Source organism: Bradysia coprophila (assembly GCF_014529535.1).
Source record: "Bradysia coprophila strain Holo2 chromosome X unlocalized genomic scaffold, BU_Bcop_v1 contig_35, whole genome shotgun sequence".
NCBI classification, from domain to species: Eukaryota; Metazoa; Arthropoda; class Insecta; order Diptera; family Sciaridae; genus Bradysia; species Bradysia coprophila.
The window spans coordinates 2,571,143-2,591,751 of NW_023503325.1; the positions used below are offsets into that span (position 1 = coordinate 2,571,143).

Consider the following 20,609-nt stretch of genomic DNA (forward strand, 5'->3'; position numbering starts at 1 on the left):
AACATATATGCTCAAATAAACAAAAATGCTCTAGAGGTATAAGTGGGAAATTTATTCTAGGCAGATAATAGTAGATTATTCACCTCTGTCCACATGTTTATTTAGACACGTGGGGAGTTATTGCATGAGCCGAAGGCGAATGTTATAACCCCAAGTGTCTAAATAAACATTTGGACAGAGGTGAATACGCTATTTTATCTACCGACGGCGAAATAATAGCACTTTTTCACTGCTATTATTTCACCTAGGTAGATAAAAGATATAATTATACCAATATAATTCATTCAACGCGCACTCACAATTTATGTCAAAATACATGTTACATGCTTGCGGGTCGAAAATCGTTCCATTCAACGAATCTAAAGCTGTTTCTCCGCCGTTTCCGAGAAATGATGATAACAGATGTTTGTTAAAAGTATTTTCAACAGACTCGCAAAAAATCTCCTTTGTAGCTCTATCATGAATTTTGCACATTCTGCATCAGAGCTCAGAAATTCAGAGGGCGTATCACATATTTCTGTAGTCACGTGATAAAAATAGAGCCACTACTGAAAGTCAGTTTTGTGTCATTCTTCTACTTTTAATCTCTTTTCAACCGTCCTTTGGCTCACATTTTTTAAATTTTCTATTCTCATTTGAGGATTGAAAATACAAACTTTCGGAGTATGTGTCATAAAAACACCAATTCATGCAAGGGGTCAAAAACCTGTAAAAATTTAAGAAAAACCACGGTTTTGAGCACGACACATGAACAATATTGTTTCGTGATTCGGGCCAAAGGGGTGGAAATTTAATAATTTTTCAAATGATTTCGTACTTCGCATAAAATGTAGTATACGTGCCTGTCTTGGACGACTGATCTTAGGAACTTTTGCAATTTTATCTAAAATCAGTAGTTCAAAACAGATACGTAAATAACTATCATACAACGCCGTGAGTGATAAAAAGCAAGGCTGTATACAGGTCACGCAGATCACCATTTTACTCCCCAAGTATACAGCCTTGATAAAACGTAGTTGTGTGAAAAACTCAATGTCAACTTTGCATTCAAATTGCATTTTTCACAAGTTGTTGTAAACAGCGGTTGCATACATAAATAACTATTTGCCAACTGAGTTTTCGTACATAGGTCAAGTTTCAAATTGCTTTTCCAATGAAGTGAAGAGATCATACACGGTGGGGCTGAACGAATTTTAAATAACTGATTTTTTCATAACTGAGTTAGGGGAGGGAATTGCTATTCAAGTAAGCAAGATTTGGCAAAATCCCCTGAGCTGTTTCTGAGAACCAGCACCAGCGTCACCCAGGGCTTGTGAAACACTGAGGACTAGAGACTTACATTGGAATTGGTAGAGGGACAAATTCTAAGATTCACAGAGTAAAAATTATTGCTCTCGACAATTTCCCTAGATAGCCCTAGATTAGCCAGTAGAATGACCTCGATGCAGAATTTTTTCATCAATATTTCTTGTGCAGGATCAAGCATGGCATATTTGGTATCGTTGTAAAGTTGACATTCTAGGCTATTACATGAGCTATACCACATTGATGTGAAATACTCATACGAGTAAGGTTTAGAAGCGACCAAAGTTCACCAAGGGTAGCTTAGAAGTGCAGTTTCTGAAAATGCAACAGAAAACTTCGATTCAAAAAAATTGTTTTTGTTATTTGAAATGCTTCGCAAAACTAGTCTGGGATCACCTTTTACAGGATTTACAGGAATTTTGACTTTCAGCTGATACTGCTACATAAAGAAATTATCAAGAGCAATAATTTTTACACAGTAAATCTTAGCATTTGTCCCTCTACCAATTCCAATGTAAGTCTCTAGTCGTTAGTGTTTCACAAGCCCTGGCTGACGCTGGTGCTGGTTCTCAGAAACAGCTCAGGGAATTTTGCTAAAACTTGTTTACTTGAATAGCACTTCTCTCCTCCTACTCAGTTATGAAAAAACTTGGATGGAAACTAACATGCTTATTTAAAATTCGTTCAGCCCCACCGTGCATATTGAATTGATTTAAAAATGCTGGGTAGTCGTCAATGTCCTAAGCCCGTATGGTATATGTTCCATTTAAACAGTAAACTGTCTTCTTGACACCTATTGAAACTATTTGTGAAATTCAATCTAAGGGTAACCGCTGCTAAGCTCAATTTCCCTAATAATGTTGATGACACCTACCTTGAACTGAAAAAGTAATTCAATCACATTCCGCTAGACTCAACCTTCCACTGAACAAATTCCAAAAGTCTATCCCATAGGTATAACATATTTGACGACACTGTCGAAAAAAGAAGATGAAGCGAAAAACAGAAAATTCACTTTTTACGCAATTGAATTACAATTGTGAACACACACACACACACATACACACACGCCCTTTGCCTAATCAAATTATTCCTAAAACGAAATAAATCGGAAACTTGTTACGCGGAATCGACTGGTGTATTTAATACACAAAGGTAACGTCATGGGGATCCCACATATTTTATGTTGCCTTATGTTTTGTAACCCGAAGCCACTCGAACATCAGCTAACAGAGCTATTTATTTGTATAATGTCTCCACACCGAAATATTTGATTCTGACATTATTATCTAGCTGAAAACAGTGGAATAGGTATTTTCAGGGCAAAAATGTTCGGGGGTGGAATGAGATTGAGGCTCTAAGAATGGTACGACAACTTTGCCTGTAGTAGCTTGAATGAGCTTTATTTGAAGAGAAACAGACAAGTTTAATTAATGAAGTTTCAATTTTGAATTTAGTTTAACATTTCAATTATTCACATGTACACACATTCAGACCATTTCTAGCTTCTACTTCGCTTCTGTACATATAATACTTATAGAGACGTAGATATGTAATGGGGAATTTGATATATCTAACGGATTTATACTCTACACTCTACATACCATTTGTAACAAACGACGACAGGCGGGTGTGTGTATACATCATGTATGTCCCGATAACAACATTAAATATCTAAGAAATTGAAGATTATAAACTAAATATTGTCTTAAAACATGGCTGTATTGTCTTGACGATAGAGTTAATTTGAATTAAGCATGTTAGTGTAGTGCTACGGTAATTATTTAAACTAACCGAATTCATCATATTTCACAACATGAAACGAAATTAGTTGATTTTACGAAATAATAAATTCTTGTACGTGTTGAGGCTTTTATTAACAGTTAGTTATTTAATTCCAGGATCTTATGTATTCAGAAGAGTTGATGTTTTTATGAAATTTAATAATACCGGGATGTACTGTCAAAAAGTCACTTCTATTTGTATGAAAAGCGAAATTGGGAACACGATTTCCCTTACATTTGTTCGCACCACATCCATTATTAAACTGTTGCAAAAGGAGCTTAGTGTGCTAATAACGGTGCTTCCTAATCAAGTTACAACTCTATATTTCTAGATAATTAGAGATTTTCTAAAACTTAAACATAGGCTACACGGACCCGTCCGAGCCTCTTCTTCCTACACCTCGACTTTTACTCATCACCTCTTTAATTCATAGTTTTTCTCCTGCGTCCTTCTGCATTTCCTCTAGTTAGGAATATTGACAGACCACTACCTACAAAGTACAAGGTCCAACTTTAACATTCGTTGACGTAGAACTCCTCTCAACTTCAAAATTCCCATCAATTTTTTCAATTCAATTGAATTTCTTGTTGATTGTGTAGCTTGTATTCGGTCTGGAATACAAGCTACACAATCAACAAGACATTGAAGTTTCCACGACCAGCAATACAACAAACTAGAAAATCAATTCAATTGTTTTTCCAATCCGATCCAAACAAACATACATGAGTGCTAGTGGTCTATAGACTCTTAAAAAAACCACAAAATTGGGGAGATTCACTTTTCTCCTTTTCTCTGGAATTTTAGAACAACATTTGTTGTACTCCTTCATATCATTGCACAAGCGGAAATTCTGATAAATTAATAGTTTTGCTGAAGACTTCTACTGAATCTTAGTAAGGTATTTTTCCATTCATATAAATTTGACATAAAATCAATCAGAAAATTGTTTCTAGATCTTTGAATTGAAAAAACTAGATTTGCCGTAAATAATCTGATGATTTCGTGTACTTTATTCCTTTACCTGGAAATGGACAAATCGATCTTTTCCTCTTTGTCTCGGGTACACAAATATGTTTTATGTATTCTCCCATTGAACGTATGCGTATATGTGGGTATTGTAAATAGTTGTTTTGTGACAAATTTACAATAAAAATTGTTTGAAATGAAAAAAATCCTATATTCAGAGAGTATATCCCAATTGTTGTAACTTGTCATTGACATAAATTTCAATATACACAAAACCCCAAAAAAAAAAACTGAACGATACCGAAATTGCATACTGATCGGTGACTCCTTTGATACATAATAATTGATAAAAAGAATCACATTTTCATTCAACAGTAAGAAGGGACGAACAACAATTATGGGCATTTTTATTACCTGTGTAAATAACGTTTAGGATTTTTTGCTCCGATCTATTATTATCCAAAAATAAAAATTAAATAATTCTCTTTGGCTTTCAGATCTCTCACATGAAAATATTCTTTTCACTTATAAGTGTGATGTGACATAATTAAAATAAACGTACAGTAAATTTTGGTCGCTAATCTCTAACAGAGGCGCATTCGGTTCGTGTTTTTTTTTCGTAACACTTAGCAGTGATGACGTTAGGGTCCATCAATTTTCCACTATTTTTTATTGATAACAATCCTTAAACTACAACAGTAGTTTTTGTCATGTGTGATCGCTGCATAATTATTAATTATTAATTAGTATCGCTGAAATGAAAAAAAGTTGGTTATGACGTCCTCTTCTTTATCGACTTTTATTTTTTGAAAAAGTTCTAACTCTTTAAGACGAATCTACACATGGCTAAACTGTTGCCTACATTTCAGGGCAAAATTATTATTATTTTGATGATAATTTTCAGAGAGATGCTAAGATAACGGCTGGGACGCCGTTTCGACGGATAGAGGGAATTTGTCAGCCTTTTTCATATAACGAATGAAATGTCAAAAATGGCTGACTTTTTCCAAAATTGGTCGGTTGTTTACAAAATAATTAATTTTTGACTACAATGATTCGAGAAGCAGAATATGGAAATACATTTGCATCGGTGTCAAAATTAACGTAAAGGGTTTTATTTGCAAGGTACTTTCGTATTATCTGAGATATACGCGTCCAAAAATTGGTCTCCAAAATTGCTTTTTTCAATTCGGAAATTGTGTACGAATACTGAATCTGATTTATAAATAAATGGACTTACGTTCATTCTGATCCCACAAGGATCATGTTAGCAACGTTCATTCTGATCCCACAAGGATCATGTTAGCAATTTATTTCATTAAAATTGGTGATGATGGAAGTATTAAAAAAAATCTGGGGTTATGTCTTTTTCAATTTGACAGCTGGTCGCATACGGTTCAATTTTTTTTCAGAAATGATGGACAAATTCCCTCTATCCGTCGAAACGGCGTCCCAGCCGTCATATTAGCATCTCTCTGATAATTTTAGACTCTCAGTCTTTTTCGAAAAAGTAGGACCACCAAAATTTAAATGCTTGTGGTGATGTAATCTAACTCCGAGAAAACTCAAAATATGTGGCAATTTTCGTGAAATATTGAGTTTTTTCCGACTGAGGTTACATCACCACAAACATTTAAATTTTTACTGAAAGCTAACACATTTTAACACTTTTTCGAAAAAGACTGCGAGTCCAAAATTATCATCAAAATAATAATAATTTTGCCCCGAAATGTAGGCAATAATTTAGCCATGTGTAGATTCGTCTTAAACTCTTTAAATCGTTGAAGTGAAGTGAAAACACTGTAAACTTATAACATGAGTACACTGTAGGCTAATTCAAATTTTAAATTGAAGTTTTTACATACTTGGTTTTTGTGTCATTTAAGAGTGATATCGCCAAAACTTGAACCAATTTTGGTGAAAATAAATACAATGGTTCGGCGATCCAGGCAAGCTATAGCTCGTTTGAATCGTCTTTCAATTCTAAGAAATAGGGATCTTTTAGTTTTTCTGTTAATTTCCCATTTTCGAAGTGAACACGTGAAAAGTCATAGCATGTCAAGGGGTGGTGAAAACAGTTTTTTTGTGATAGCTCAAGATAGAAATGTTTCTAAAAGTTGAAAATTTGTAGGAATATAGGCCTTGGGCAGACCTACATAAAGAGTATAATCATCGGTATGGGCCGCCACCCGTTCTAGACCTATGACTCAAAATATGGTGAATGTTTGGACAGTCCTACTGGCTTGCAACAGAATTTATCCGCGGAACTGACTATAGGGTGTTGTAGCTGGACTTACCCTCTTTCATTCCACATATAAAAAACCCCAGATAAATTCTGTTGCAAGCCATAAAGTTAGTTGAAGTAAAATGTCGCTCCAGGAGACCCATATTTTTCAGTGTTTTAACTTGTTTTTTGTCTTCAAACAGGCTGGAGCGATGGGAATGAAATAAACTAAATCAAAATTACATGTTCAGCTCGAAATTGTCCTGAACCGAGCGATCACTGGTCTTAAAAAGTTTGCTTTCCTCCTACTTCGTAGTAGGTGCAAAACCTCATTTCTTTGACTTCACAAAATTAACAGAAACTCATTGGCTTGCTACGAATTATAGGTTGATTTCGATATACGTGGTCGGGTTTCCAAATGGTCAAAATCTAGATCTAAAAAAAAAATCTAAATTTGTCAAGAGTCTAAGACACGAAGACGGACAGAGGTTCAGCATGTCAGAGTAGATTGAAGCAGTTTTTGATTAGCTTGAACTCGAAATTCACCTGCTTGGAATACATTCTAGATAAGAGCCATGTGTGTCATAAGGTATAGGAAATGCAAAAAATCCCGTGATCGCTAAAGTCATGATAAGACTTTCGCCCTCAAACTTTCAATTGAAAAGATATATTGCCCTATGTACAAGTGGTGACAACGATGCGTCTTGTGTCTATCGACCCCGTCTTCTTCGGCTCGATCCAGCAAACGTCGCACAACTATGCGACTTCACCAAGTCCGCCTCTTTGAAACAATGTTCCTGTTCTTCTTGTAGAAATAATAATGCAATTTTATGCTCGATTGTATATGAAAGTTACGAAATTTGTTGTTATCCTACCCTATTCAACCAACCTTCTTTTTCATTCAAACAATTACATTCACGCTGTTATTTTACACCTCAAAAATATATGCAGCTTTGTTATTGAAATCCTAAGACGAATGACGAATTTGAACCAAAAAAAAAATACTAAACTCATGTGTATTAGGTAAAATTATACAATGGGTTCACTCAGGCGAATTTCATCTCGTCCCATTGTTCATGTTTATTTTGAAGAAACGCAGCTCCTATACGATTGAATTTGCATTGTGGCTTCGTTCCTAGCATTAGCACTGAATTAGCAAGCCTAAAATTTGGAGGCTTTAGTGATCTCTACAACAGAAAACATAGAGCCTTCGATGATTTCATTAGCATCCGAATATTTTCTAATTATTAATGAGTAGGTTTTACAAAAAACAAGGCATCAGAACAGTCGGAGCGTTTGCTGCGACTTAGCCCCGTACGACCCGTAATCCTATTTCGTCCGTAACCATAATAAGTCCGTAGCCCTAATACGCCCGTAACCCTAATACGTCTACAACCCTCTAATGCGTCTGTTACCAAAATGCTAGTCAAGTTGGGCATGGTCAAATTTACTGAAAGGGTTCCTTTTTTAAATTGCGCATAGCGCAATTACGAAAGCCCGTACGAAGTACATCTCAAATAAAACCAACAATTTACGACATTATTTTAGAAACCCAAAATTTTTTGCCAACTTTCCATTGGGTATTCAATTACCTCTCAAATGAAAGAAAAACTAGCAAAATCGGATGAGATTTACTCGATTTATGTGCAAAAAACACTTAGGGCCGAGTAGCGGCCTTAGTCGAAGGGCCCAAATTTGAAACTTTTTTCGCCACGTTATTTTCGGTATTCAATTATCTCTCAAACGAAACAAAAACTAGCAAAATCGGATGAGATTTTCTCGATTTATGTGCAAAAAACACTTAGGGCCGAGTAGCGGCCTTAGTGCAAGGGCCCAAATTTGAAACTTTTTTTGCCATCATTCTATTCGGCATTCAATTATCTCTCAAATGAAACAAAAACTAGCAAAATCGGATGAGATTTACGCGATTTATGTGCAAAAAACACTTAGGGCCGAGTAGCGGCCTTAGTCCAAGGGCCCAAATTTGAAACTTTTTTCGCCACGTTATTTTCGGTATTCAATTATCTCTCAAACGAAGCAAAAACTAGCAAAATCGGATGAGATTTTCTCGATTTATGTGCAAAAAACACTTAGGGCCGAGTAGCGGCCTTAGTGCAAGGGCCCAAATTTGAAACTTTTTTTGCCATCATTCTATTCGGCATTCAATTATCTCTCAAATGAAACAAAAACTAGCAAAATCGGATGAGATTTACTCGATTTATGTGCAAAAAACACTTCGGGCCGAGTAGCGGCCTTAGTCCAAGGGCCCAAATTTGAAACTTTTTTCGCCACGTTATTTTCGGTATTCAATTATCTCTCAAACGAAACAAAAACTAGCAAAATCGGATGAGATTTTCTCGATTTATGTGCAAAAAACACTTAGGGCCGAGTAACGACCTTTGAGCCCTCCCAACAAGCCCGCGTTGCATCTTACCCAAAAACAATGTTCAGCAACTTTGTTCTACTCGTCAATACCTTTCATTTGATATATCACAAGCAGCTATTGCGTGCGTATTTCGGTAGATATCGTCGAAAGACTGAAAAACACCTATAGGGCCCTAGCTCTGGAAGGGCCGACCCTACCATGCCCATTTTCGAACTTGACCTTACTTTTGTCGATACCAATCAGGGAAAAAAAAAATTTTGAAAAAAGGTTGTGATTTACTCAAGCTAGAGGGGTCACAGACGGACGGACGGACGGACGGACGGACATTTTTTTTATTGCGGATTCGTCATCTATGAACACAACCAAATGCTTTGCCCTTACTGTCTGCTTCCAATTCGACGTGTTACAAACGGCATATTAATCTTATAAGCCCCCAGTACTTCGTACGGGGCTAAAAACTAACAGTCAATGCAATAATACTATGGAGTGAGTGCTGGAGTGATATGTTAGGTTGTTGTAGGAGAAGTTGTAATTCTAATAGTAATGGTACCAAAAATTCGGGTAAGGTCAGTCAGTTATATGTAGGCAATTCGTTGTTTTTCTTAATTTTATGATAAATTAAGATAAATTCTTTTTTGATATTTAAGTTCAGTAGCTGCAAGCGAATCATGCATTTTATTTCGTTAAGTTTATTTCTCTTTAGCGCTAAGCATTATTTATTTATATGTAAATGATAAGCTATAGTGAAGCTATAAGCCTAAATGTCTAATTAGAAATAGTCGCTACCGCTTATCAGACATTTCGCGTTGTAATATATACCAGTCAATGACTCGTGGGATTTTATGTCTCGTGGAAACGTGAAGATTTGACCAATAACCGGACTGAACTTTTCGGAGACAAACTTGAGCCGATTTAGTTAGCTGTTCACTGATATGGAATTAAATGAGTTCTCATTTATTAAACGTTAGGAACGGTGACTCAAATATATTTGGTGCATAGGTTTGATTTAGAGATTCGGTTTTCATTTCATAACTTTGAAGCATGATCCTTATTCTTTATTTTACATATCCCCTTTTCCGTTCAGCCGTTTCAAAGTCTCGTTAAACTGCTCACTTTTCTCAGAGCCGGTCAAACGGCTGCAACCAAATGTATTTTCTGTTGAAATCTGACACATTTGTGGTCGGAATTGCGGTCGTACATTTAAAAAAAAAAATTCTAATGGAAAGATATTAACAAAAATGAAATATGAGTCACACAAATGTAGGCTACAATTTTAGCTAAGTACCGGTGCCACTTAACTGTAACCCTATTTCAAGTGTTGCAACTGCAATAAAATCGACATGTTGATTACTAAAATTAGAATTTATTCAATAAAGCTCGCTTCGCTCGTAAGAAAAATTAGGACGTGTGCTGAAAAAATTGATTTCCTGACGAGGTACGAACAACGTTTTGTGCACAGAAAAAGGACAACTGAAATAGACGAAACACATCAATTTACTTGAAAAAAATACAAACTTCACATTCACCATATTACATTTGTTCAATCATATAAATAGTCATGGAAAAATTCACGCTGTAAGTGCGATCGAAATACAAAATGGAAAGTGCGGAGGTCTTTCTGACGTAGCGTCATTTTCATACAATGAAGCGTTGAAATGTATCTTTCGGTTCACTTTTTCATCGAATCATTTCGTAACAAAAATTATGGCAAATATGTCGTATTTCAGTTGTCCGGTGCACAAAATTGTATGAGAATTCACTTTCCTGCAGAAAAAGAGTACAAAGCATAGTAGCGGTCTAGCCGCAGTCAGTAAAAGTCGAAAAAGAGTACGCCTAGGAACCCTAGTCACATACCGCTTTTTCACATGTGATAAAATCCCGTGATAGTCATCGACTAAGGCTGAAAGCACACGATCAATTTTGCGTTAATGGGATCGACAATTATGTTGCGTTTTCCATTGTTTAGCATGTGGTGAATATCGAAATACAATGGAAAACGCAGCATAGTTGTCGATCAATGCAAAATTCCTTGTTTGCTTTCGGCCTAAATAGATAAGTAGCAAATTTCTGACCGTCGATCACGACAATTTCTAATTAGGCAAATACGAAGTATATATTGAAAGGAAGCCTTCTATTAGATGAAAATTTATCTGGAGAAACAGTGAGTGAAATATCCGTTCACATAGGCTAAACTAAAATTTTGGCGAAATTATCATCGTATCGTAGGAGGTCTCTAGTTGTAATCTTGATATAGAATTTCGAGCTGAAAATCTCAGAAAATTGTTGTTGTTCCGGAATAATGACCTGTTTTTGGTGTTTTATCGGGAAAACGAGGACAGTTCGTATTCGGTCGTTGCTAAAATCAACGTTGCTCAATGCTCAGTCGACTCAAAATCCAACGTTGAAACCACTTGTCGTAAAAGCAAGGGAAACTATCCAATGGTACAGTACAGATCTATTAAAATTGATTATTATGATCCAAGGCGTAACGGAAATCACCAAAAAAATTGTCACATGCTACACAACAATAAGAACTTTCGAATCGGCACCACTGAATGTAGTTAATGGCCGGAAGAATTCCGGGTGCATAAAAATCAACCGGTTTAGTGTCAGGGAGGACTTCACGTTTTTGGATTATATTCGGCACAGAACACAGATTCATTTTGTGGTTGCTATTGATTTTACAGTATATAACATCGTTCACACTGATCCCAAATCATTGCATTTTATGACCTCGAGTCGTTCGAATCCGCATACGAAATTGCTTTGCGTAGCGTTGGCGAAATTATTCAACATTACGACAATTCACTGATCTATCCCATTGCGCTCAGAAAAACATTACGGAGATTACGATTAGAGTCAACATAGCAGTACAGTCAGTGAGTGTAAGCCATTTCGGCACATGGTCAATATGATATAGGTTTCAGTTCATTGAATGTTCAAGAAAAATAACCTGATCGGGAGCCCGTGGCAGGCGATTTCTGATTTCGTAATTTATAGCTTTCATTGGATTAACATACGTGTAAAATACTAAATTGCGATTAATTGTACTTACCAACATCAATAACTTTATTCAATTTTGGTGTATTACGCGAAGCAGATGAAGTTTCTGTCTCGATCTCGAAGGATTTTCCATGAAATTGGAGTAGCTTTTCGGCTCTGTCCATAGATTCGACGGGTTTGTCATTGTCGTAGTATTTTAGATTGCCAATTGTGAACGTCAGTTGAGGATGTTCCGACAAGAGGAATTCGATTGCATGTTTCGGGTCCTGTGATAAAATTTCAATGAGTCCATCGCCACGAATTCGCGTTGTGTGAATGCAACATGGATCGAAGGCATTTTGAATAGCGCCCAATACGCATTCTCTCCAATGAGTGCATGTTATGTGTGCGCTCGACGTCTATTTTGATAATCTTCGCTGGTAGAGTGTCCATTGTCAGCAGAACTATCCATATCGAGTATCGAGTCTGATCAAAGGCCGGAAGAGAGAGTTAGGGATTTTTAGTGGTTCGTAGTGGCGAACGGAAGAGAGAGTTACGGATCTTTAGTGGTTCGAAGTGACGAACGGAATAGAGAGTTAGGGATTTTTAGTGGTTCGGAGTGGTCTAACACGGCCGTTCGTTGAAACTCAATTGCAGAAAAAAATGAGCTATCACACGTATGCTCTGTGTATCACACAGCATTGCCAATAATTCGACGAAGACACCTCTGCACTTAAACTGTGAAGGGGTGAGGAAGAGAAGGGTGAGGTGGAGTTTTTTGGACTACACTACTTTCTACTTTAGAAGAGACTCTCTTCAAGAGAGAAGAAAAGTAACCACACAAACTGCATTGTGTTTGGTGTCCTTCGATCCAGATTGCAACGAAGTGGCTCAAGATGACTATTATAAATGCCACAGACAGAAATGAGAGAGAATAAAACAAGTGTGTTCATGATTTTCAAAAACTAATAGGTTTTCTTCTTCATATTATTCTTGAACAATGCTGGTCTCATATTCAGTTAATTATTTACAAAAATTATTTTAAAAAAAAATTATTTTTCTTTTGCTAATAATATTTCATAATTTGATTCAGTTTATTCATTTTTTGTTGTTGTTGTTGTTGTCAGATGTATAATTTATTTAGTTAGTTGCTTCAAGGCACATCGTAGTGTAAAAAATTGTTTAATAACTTCTTTTTTCGTGTATACTGGTTATTAATCCTGACTGGTTCGACATAATTTCATCTATTAAAAACATAAAATTACAAAACGAAAATTTGATCCGAAAATTCTCGATTTTTTCGAATTTGGTATACACACACTCTCAGTAAAATAACGAATTCAGTTAAATAAAAACGTCTTATTCGTTCTCGTTATTTTTGTTTTCATTTTTTCTTCTTTGTGGAATGTTTTCTTGATTGCATTCCCCATTTAGACTACTTAGTTTGGCCTTGATTGTACAAAAAAATATATAATAAATCTATATTCTCCGGCAGAGCGTCTTCAAGATGACGACGATGCCATTGATCCTTCGTTCACCTTTCGACGTTTTTTCTTTTTCGCTGTCAACGATTCTTGGCCACTGTCGGTATTGGAATCACTATCCGAATCGTCGTCACTGGAACTGGAAGATGATGAACTTGAATTGCTTGAACTGTCCGACGCCATACCAGTACTCTCTTCAAGATTGACTTGGATGGCAATTTTGGCTAATTCCGGTTCCTTTACCTAAATCAATTAAAAAAAACGAAAATTAGTCGGATCGAAGTTTTAAAAATTGTGTGGACATCTTTCACATGTTTTGGTTAAGCGAAAGGTGGAGTCACTAGACTCCGAACATGTATCAGCACAGCATTTGGACACATTCTTTCATTGATAAATTTTCTTTTAGAATGTCCGGAGACTGGCTTGCCACTACACATAAATCAAGTTCAGTTTAATCCTCTTAAAACTGAGTTTTAAACGCAATGTTAATGGTTAGAAAAATCATTGGATTGCAAATTTAAAAACATGTTAAACGGTATATTTGGACATCTTGCAGGATTGCTCACTCCGAAAATTCAATGGTGATCTGCATACTCCAATAAAGCGACACACGAATCGATAGATTGGATTCGTGATTTGGACATTGACATTTGAATGTGAAAGTACTTTCTGTAAATTTTCTTTTTGAAAATGGTTTTTAGGGTTTTTAGCCAAATGGGTTAATAAGGGCTGTGACACCCCTCTAACTAAAGGTGTTATCGTAAAGCTCCTCAAAAATGGATGCGTTCGCACTAACTTATTTCACCGGAAACGTACACACATTTAAGATTTTAAGATTACCACCGACATTTTATTTCTATTGGGTCATCACTTTCGAAACTCAGATCACACCAAACGACAATATTGTTGTTTGTTTAGATGATTGGCCATAATTAATTTTTCAGAATTTCGTTGGCTTTGACGAATATTTTAAGTAAACCGTTCATTGTAATGTTAAAAAAACACAAGAAGCACATTTCCGAAATCACAAAATCTGAATTAAATCACCTCGAAATCACCAAAATTATTACAATTTTCCCAATCGACACTAAATTTTTGTGTTGGTGATTTGACTTTTCAAAAACAATACTCATGTTACGATTAACGACTTTGATGATCTTCTTCGTTAAACCATATATACAGTGTTTAAATAGAGCGAAAACCAGTTAAATTTAATTGGTCTCGGGGTCAGCTGTCAAATATTCATCAATGAAAAAAGAAATTGAGAGTTGAGCCCAGTTTAAATTTGTATGTGATTTCTCTCATTTTGACGTGTGACCCCGAGACCAGTTTAAACAAAGTGGTCAAAAATCGCTCTCCTTAAACACTGTATTTGACTAAGTTCAGAGTGGATGTGATTTGGGTGTGAAATTGAGTGGGAAGTGCTATTTTCATAGATTTTCTTATTGTAAAATCTTTTAAATGAGACAATATTTTGAGAACGCCCGATATACGAGTTTCTTATTTTTCGTGTTTCTGCTAATATGTGACAAAAAATTACGAAAAAAATCGATCCTTATTTTGAATTTTTTCAAAAGAATTTTGTTAAGAAAAATGTACGCTTTTGCCATACGATCAATAATAAATTTAGAACAGACAATGATATTAAGGAACCCATAATTTAAACTGTCTTTCAGGAAAATTAAAAGAAATTCTGATAAAATTTACACTCAGTAAGTGTATTTCATATGCAGAATTAACAACAGCTGGAGGACCACGTGAAGTCAGCGGCATCACAACTTCCTATTATTAATGCTTATTCGTAACTCAAGAACACATGTGGTTGTGGGGCAGCAGATGTTCCTATAGTGTATAAGAATTAAATAAACGACGCTGGGTAAAGACCTAGAGATAATAGAGCTAGAGAGACAACACAGACCAAAATTACCATTTGCTCCGCAAACGCGATACGAACGGAAACCTTGGCATGTGTTTTGTGTTCGTTCAAATTTGTCCATAAAAGTTGGGATAGTACTAAAAGTCTCATGGAATTGTATCGTCACATATGACGTTTGGTCTAAACATCATTTATATTTTTAAAAAAACCCGTCCAATGTCCAACTCTTACGAGGCATAAATCACATCAGTGCGGCATTACCAAATATTTTGAATAACTGGATCGTGCAAGCAACTGCTTGTGAGGCTGCAGCTTGTGTGTTCTCAAATATACATTTGAAAAATTATTTGAATTTGAAAATTATGATTTTGTTATCGAAATAACTCACTTCACTGCTATTGTCTGCTGATTTAACGTAGCAAGTAATTTCATTGATATCGTATAATAAAATGATTTGCTTCATGCAATACTCTTAAATACACTCCACATAGGTTTCTATTGAGATTTAAATTGTAAGAATAACTGAGACAACTTGCTCGCCAGTGGCGTGCCTCAATGGTCGGATGTACATTGTATGTGAATGTTTTATATAAATATCTTCTGTGCTAGAAGGGTGATATATGTTTTAATATGGCATTGGAATTAAAGAAAATACTAGAAATTGAGGTAATTACAAGGAATTGACTGGAAATACGAGAAATTGAAAGTAGATGAAAGGAAATACGGATAAGTCTCAATCGCTGCAGGTCTTGACTACTTGTTTTGTAAAACACAGTTCATTCGCTGATGGCTTCCTTTCATTTACTTTCAATTTCTCGTATATCCAGTCAATTTCTCGTAATTCCTTCAATTCGTGTTAATTGCCGGATACTTCGGCAACTACGGAACTGCAGTAATTTCGAAGGTATTCGTTCGTTTTATATAAGTTTGAAAGAAATCTTATAAAATTATCGAAATCAAGAAAATTTTTAGAAAATTGTTTCTAAAAAGTAGAATGAATGAAAGTAGAATGAATTGGTAGTAACAGAAAATATCATGGAATTATTAGAAATTAATAGGAATTATAATGCAAATCCGCCAAAACGGAATTCATCTAGTAATTAGAAATTAATCCGGTCATTGAAGGAATTGAAGGGAATCAGAAATTGATTCGCCACTCTTTTGGCCAGTGGTTTTCCCCCACAGACATTAAAAAAAAAATTGTTTTTGTGCATGTGCTATCGTGACGGGCTGCAATCCTTTAACCCATTTTTTACCTTATTCTCGTTGCACTATCGTTGGATGCCCTTCAAGTAACTACAGACAATTACCGACCAACTATTTCAGACCACATCCCTTAGAATTCTTCTGCTATTACATAATAGCCAAATAACCAACAAAACACTCGAACTTACTTTTAACACTTTCAACCACTTTCTCGACAATTTTGGCCGTCCCCGAACTGTTTTGTGCCAAACAATTGGAAAATTGGTTTTACTAGAGAAATTTTGGGTTACAGCTACAGTTTCGTCTAAATTCAGTACAACATGCCACCATCCACCCGGCACAAACACCGTTTCGCCAGGTTTCTGCAGTATTTCCAGCTAAAAATTGTGAAAAAGCTTCGTAATCGTGACTAAAAAATCGCCATCTTTCTTCTCGAATCACTTACCGGTTGACAGTCACTCGGCCAGTCGGGTCTCTTAGTTCTCGGATAAATGGCATTGAACCACGTAATTGCCTCGTCACGTTGTTTACCACCGATTTGACCGGTGACTTTAAGGAGTTCCTTTGGCGTATGAGTGGGAAACAGACACCATCGCTTATGACCGAAAACTAAAGCATTCCAAGCGCTTGTGCCTAATGGATCGATATGTATGCCTGTTCCAGATCGGGCTGGCCCCATAACGAACCTGTGAAGAAAATGTTTGAGTGACGTTGAGCAAAAGCAACCGAGCAGAAAATTACAAACCAACGATATGGTGGACGTCTATTCTCTCCGGAGTATTGAAACAAGTCATCTTGGAAGTAGATAGGAATATCGTAGTCGTCTAACAGTTTCTTGCGCCGATGATGCTATCGGAGTGAATTTGTTAAAGAATTTTATGCCAAATTTTACCATATCAAATTGACTACCTCGCCGAATCCACTGTCAAAAATGTACAACGGACTGTCATCTTTGGTGGTTCTCATATACTCAACGTAATATTTCATTTTCATTTTAACGCTGTACCCTTCATTGTCCTCGCCACATTTGAACTTTTGATTTCGATATTTTTTTGCCAGTCGTTCAACGGTCCATTTTTGGTTCGCCTTCCAACCTTCCTGCAATGCATCAATAACAATCACAAAACACGGACTCTCCCGATTTGTCAGTAGAGAAATGGTTAACTAAATCACGCAAATTAACAACACTGACCTGCATCCCGTCAATCACGACCGGCTTGTATAATTTCTCGAAACGATCAATGAATTCCTGGCACGACACATCATTTACATTGATCCGTTCCACGTTGTCATCAAAATCTTTAAATTCACTGAACCGATCCACATAATTCAAAGCTACCCATGCACCTTTGTCACTTAGTTCTGAAAGCAGAAAAAAAAAATGAAATCATTAACCCACTTAACGGTTTCAATTGCACAATTTTCAACCGATGATAGTTCAAACATTTTTCGTTTTTTGCGGCGATGTATGCCTTGGTATTGAACACAAAATTTGGTGTAATGTTCATTGCATACAGTGTTATAAATCGAGGAATGTTAACTTATATATATATAACAGTATAATACCTGGTCTTGCTTTTCGTTTGACTTCCCGTACTCGTTTTCGGGAACGGTTCGATAATTTTGGCTCGTCATTCATGTCCTTGTTTTGTAATTCGTTACAAATAAAATTCGTTAGAAACCGTAAAACTTTGGCAAATAATTTCTTATTAAAAAAAGGAATTAAAACTTTCAGTCGGCGTTGAGTGTTATGTGCGAAAAGTAATGTTAGAAATGGCGGATGACATTTGGATTGTTGTTGATAAATGAGTTGCCGCTTCTATTTGTCTGATCGGCTCTTGGTTCAGATTAGTGTTGCCAGTATTCAGCTCGTATTTAGTAGGGTGATATGTGTTGTTAAATGAACACTCTCTTTAGTTAAAATTAGTCAATTTTTTTTTCGAATAAGGATCCCTGTTTTTCAATGAAAGTATACTCTATAATGGTCTAATGTCAAAATTTCTATGAATTTCATATGAAATTGCTATTTTCTACGGTTTGTATGGACAGACCATACCTTGTTTTTACTCATTGCTGTTGCGAGTATGACATGAGCTTTGGTTCTGTTTTTTGGTTTTTGAATTGTAATAGTAGAGGTGGTTTGCGTTCCTATGGCATTGGAGTAAAAAGTGATTGTTTTGTTCTGAAAGTGTTTCTTCTTCATTCGACGTATTTGCAAGTATGTTTGATTTCTCTCAACGTTGTTTCTCTGATAAACAATAAATATAACTATTGTCATAACAAGGTAGTAAATGGAGTTGTTTTGCGCACTAGATGTGAGTTTGCCGATACGAGCGAAGCGAGTATTACAAACCGAATACTTTGTGGTGCGAATACTCGAAGCTAAGAACGATGATCCACTTGAATGAACGTATCGATATCTCAACGTTTCTGCCATTAATTGGTTTTCGGAAACGACTCAGCAAAGGATACAAGCCGAAGAAATCCAAACCATTCGAGGGAGACGACATCGATCGATTCTTTCGCGATGCAGAGGATGAAAATTTCCTGTTGATGAAGGTAATGCGACACTCATTGTGATGACATATTTCCTCTGTTCTGATGCATTTCATTGATTTTTAGACAGCGTTAATCGTTGGAGTCGCTGGTGCACGCAGACGTTGTGAGTTAACCAATCTGACGGTTAACGGTGTAAAGGATTTGGGCGACATTATGGTCGTTGCGTTGATGTGAATGTCACGAAGACATACGTTGATCGACAATACGTGATAAGTGAAGGAGTTGTGGAAAATGTTAATTTGCTTGAGATCATACTTAGCACTGCGGAGCCGTATAAAGACCACAGATCGATTTTCCCGTAAGGGAAAATGCGTCTCCCAACCGGTAGGCATCAACACCATTGGTGCGATACCGTCAAAAATTGCACAATTTTTGGGTTATCAGGACCATGAATTGTACACGGGACATTGTTTTCGCAGGACGTTAGCTTCACGATTAGTTGAAGCGGGTGCATGCACAATCGCATTAAAACAGCATGGTGAAAAGATTTTGTCCATCTACCGGAATTACGCCACGCGAGCCTACTAAACCAAACGTGGTTGCATCCACAAATGTAGTGAGTCGTTTATACTATTTTTAGTTTATGTTCGTCCCTTAAAATTGACATTTCTACTCTCGGCTCTTGTATGAAGCATGAAAGGTTATCGAGGCCATCAAGTGCCCGAAGGACGTGTCAAAGTCAGATTGCTGACCTAAGAATGCGTTTTCCAAGGAGATACAGCAACAACTTGGCAACACACTACATAAACTACTTGCTTACTCAAAGGCTTTTTCAGAAAACCGGTACCAGCCGTGCCTTGTTCGAGCTATAACTTTTTATTTTGTAATGAGCCGATCAGCGAAATCTTTATACTCTAATCAATATCTAATAGTTCACCTACGACTCAAAGCTCAACAAAGGGATTTACACCCCAAGCCGAGGCTCCAGCCGTTATCGGAAAATGACCTCGGCTCTCATGTTTGATCCTATGTTGCGTATACTATTTGAGCTGTCGCTGACGCAATTGAATAAATGGGACTCATCGATGTCGCCGGAATATGACTGTTGGACTGTGGGAACTCAATCCAACGATTCAGTTAAAAAAATATTATTTTTATTTATTCAATCAATAAAGCCTAAAAAAACTCACAAAAAATACATGAACATCGGACCCTTGAACCAACGCACTTCAAGCAAAAGTGCTATTAATGACAGCTGCCAAATAGAGTACTATTTTGTATGAAATTTTATCCCCACTCTTTTTACAGTGTAAAATTTTGTATGAAGCACTGTCAAGTTTCAGTACCCTATTTAGAGTACCACTTTTGCTTGAAGTGCGTTGCTTGAACACAAAACTTTTGTGTTGATCAGTACAGAGAAGTTAATACTCTAACTAGATGAATAATGAGAGAATAAAAATGATGGCAATGTAATATTTTCTCAATTTCAAGCAGTAAATTTGGAGATAAAAAATTGTCGCAAAATTTTTGTTTTCTTTAAACATATTTTATTCTCTGGTTTGTGATAGTCAGCACACGCGCATCAGTATTCAAATATTCAATATTCGAATATGCCGTTTGGAAATTGCGTGAGACGGATTTGTTTCCCAAAGTTGTTGATTCAATGTTTAATTTGAGTGAATCGCTGCGACATTTTACGGTCAGCAGTATTTCACTGCAATCTTTTTCCTGAAAATGGAACAAATGATTTGTTGGCCAATTTAATATTAGTTTAGTCAGTTTTTTTTAATTCGATCCATTGACATAATTTGCTCAGGAAACATTTGACGCATAAAAGAAATATCTAGATCTTCAAGATGCCACAAATCTTTCGTCAATTTAATCAAAATATCAAAA

At 36.2% G+C, this 20,609-nt stretch overlaps 1 protein-coding gene and 1 long non-coding RNA gene across 2 annotated transcripts; one reads left to right on the top strand and one right to left on the bottom strand.

Annotated features, from left to right (window-relative positions):
* Positions 1-1,541: 1,541 nt before the first annotated feature.
* On the top strand, positions 1,542-19,960 carry LOC119069561. The gene is made up of 3 exons (XR_005086353.1): positions 1,542-1,572; positions 18,499-18,501; positions 19,948-19,960. It is a non-coding gene; the product is annotated as an uncharacterized LOC119069561 (long non-coding RNA).
* LOC119069560 (bifunctional arginine demethylase and lysyl-hydroxylase PSR) lies at positions 12,988-18,015 on the bottom strand. The gene is made up of 7 exons (XM_037173642.1): positions 17,781-18,015; positions 17,407-17,576; positions 17,124-17,312; positions 16,960-17,063; positions 16,660-16,900; positions 16,403-16,591; positions 12,988-13,375 (listed from the first exon to the last, which is right to left on the bottom strand). The coding sequence occupies exons 1-7, from the start codon at positions 17,851-17,853 to the stop codon at positions 13,151-13,153; spliced, it is 1,191 nt and encodes a 396-aa protein (XP_037029537.1). The 5' UTR covers positions 17,854-18,015; the 3' UTR covers positions 12,988-13,150.
* Positions 19,961-20,609: the final 649 nt, after the last annotated feature.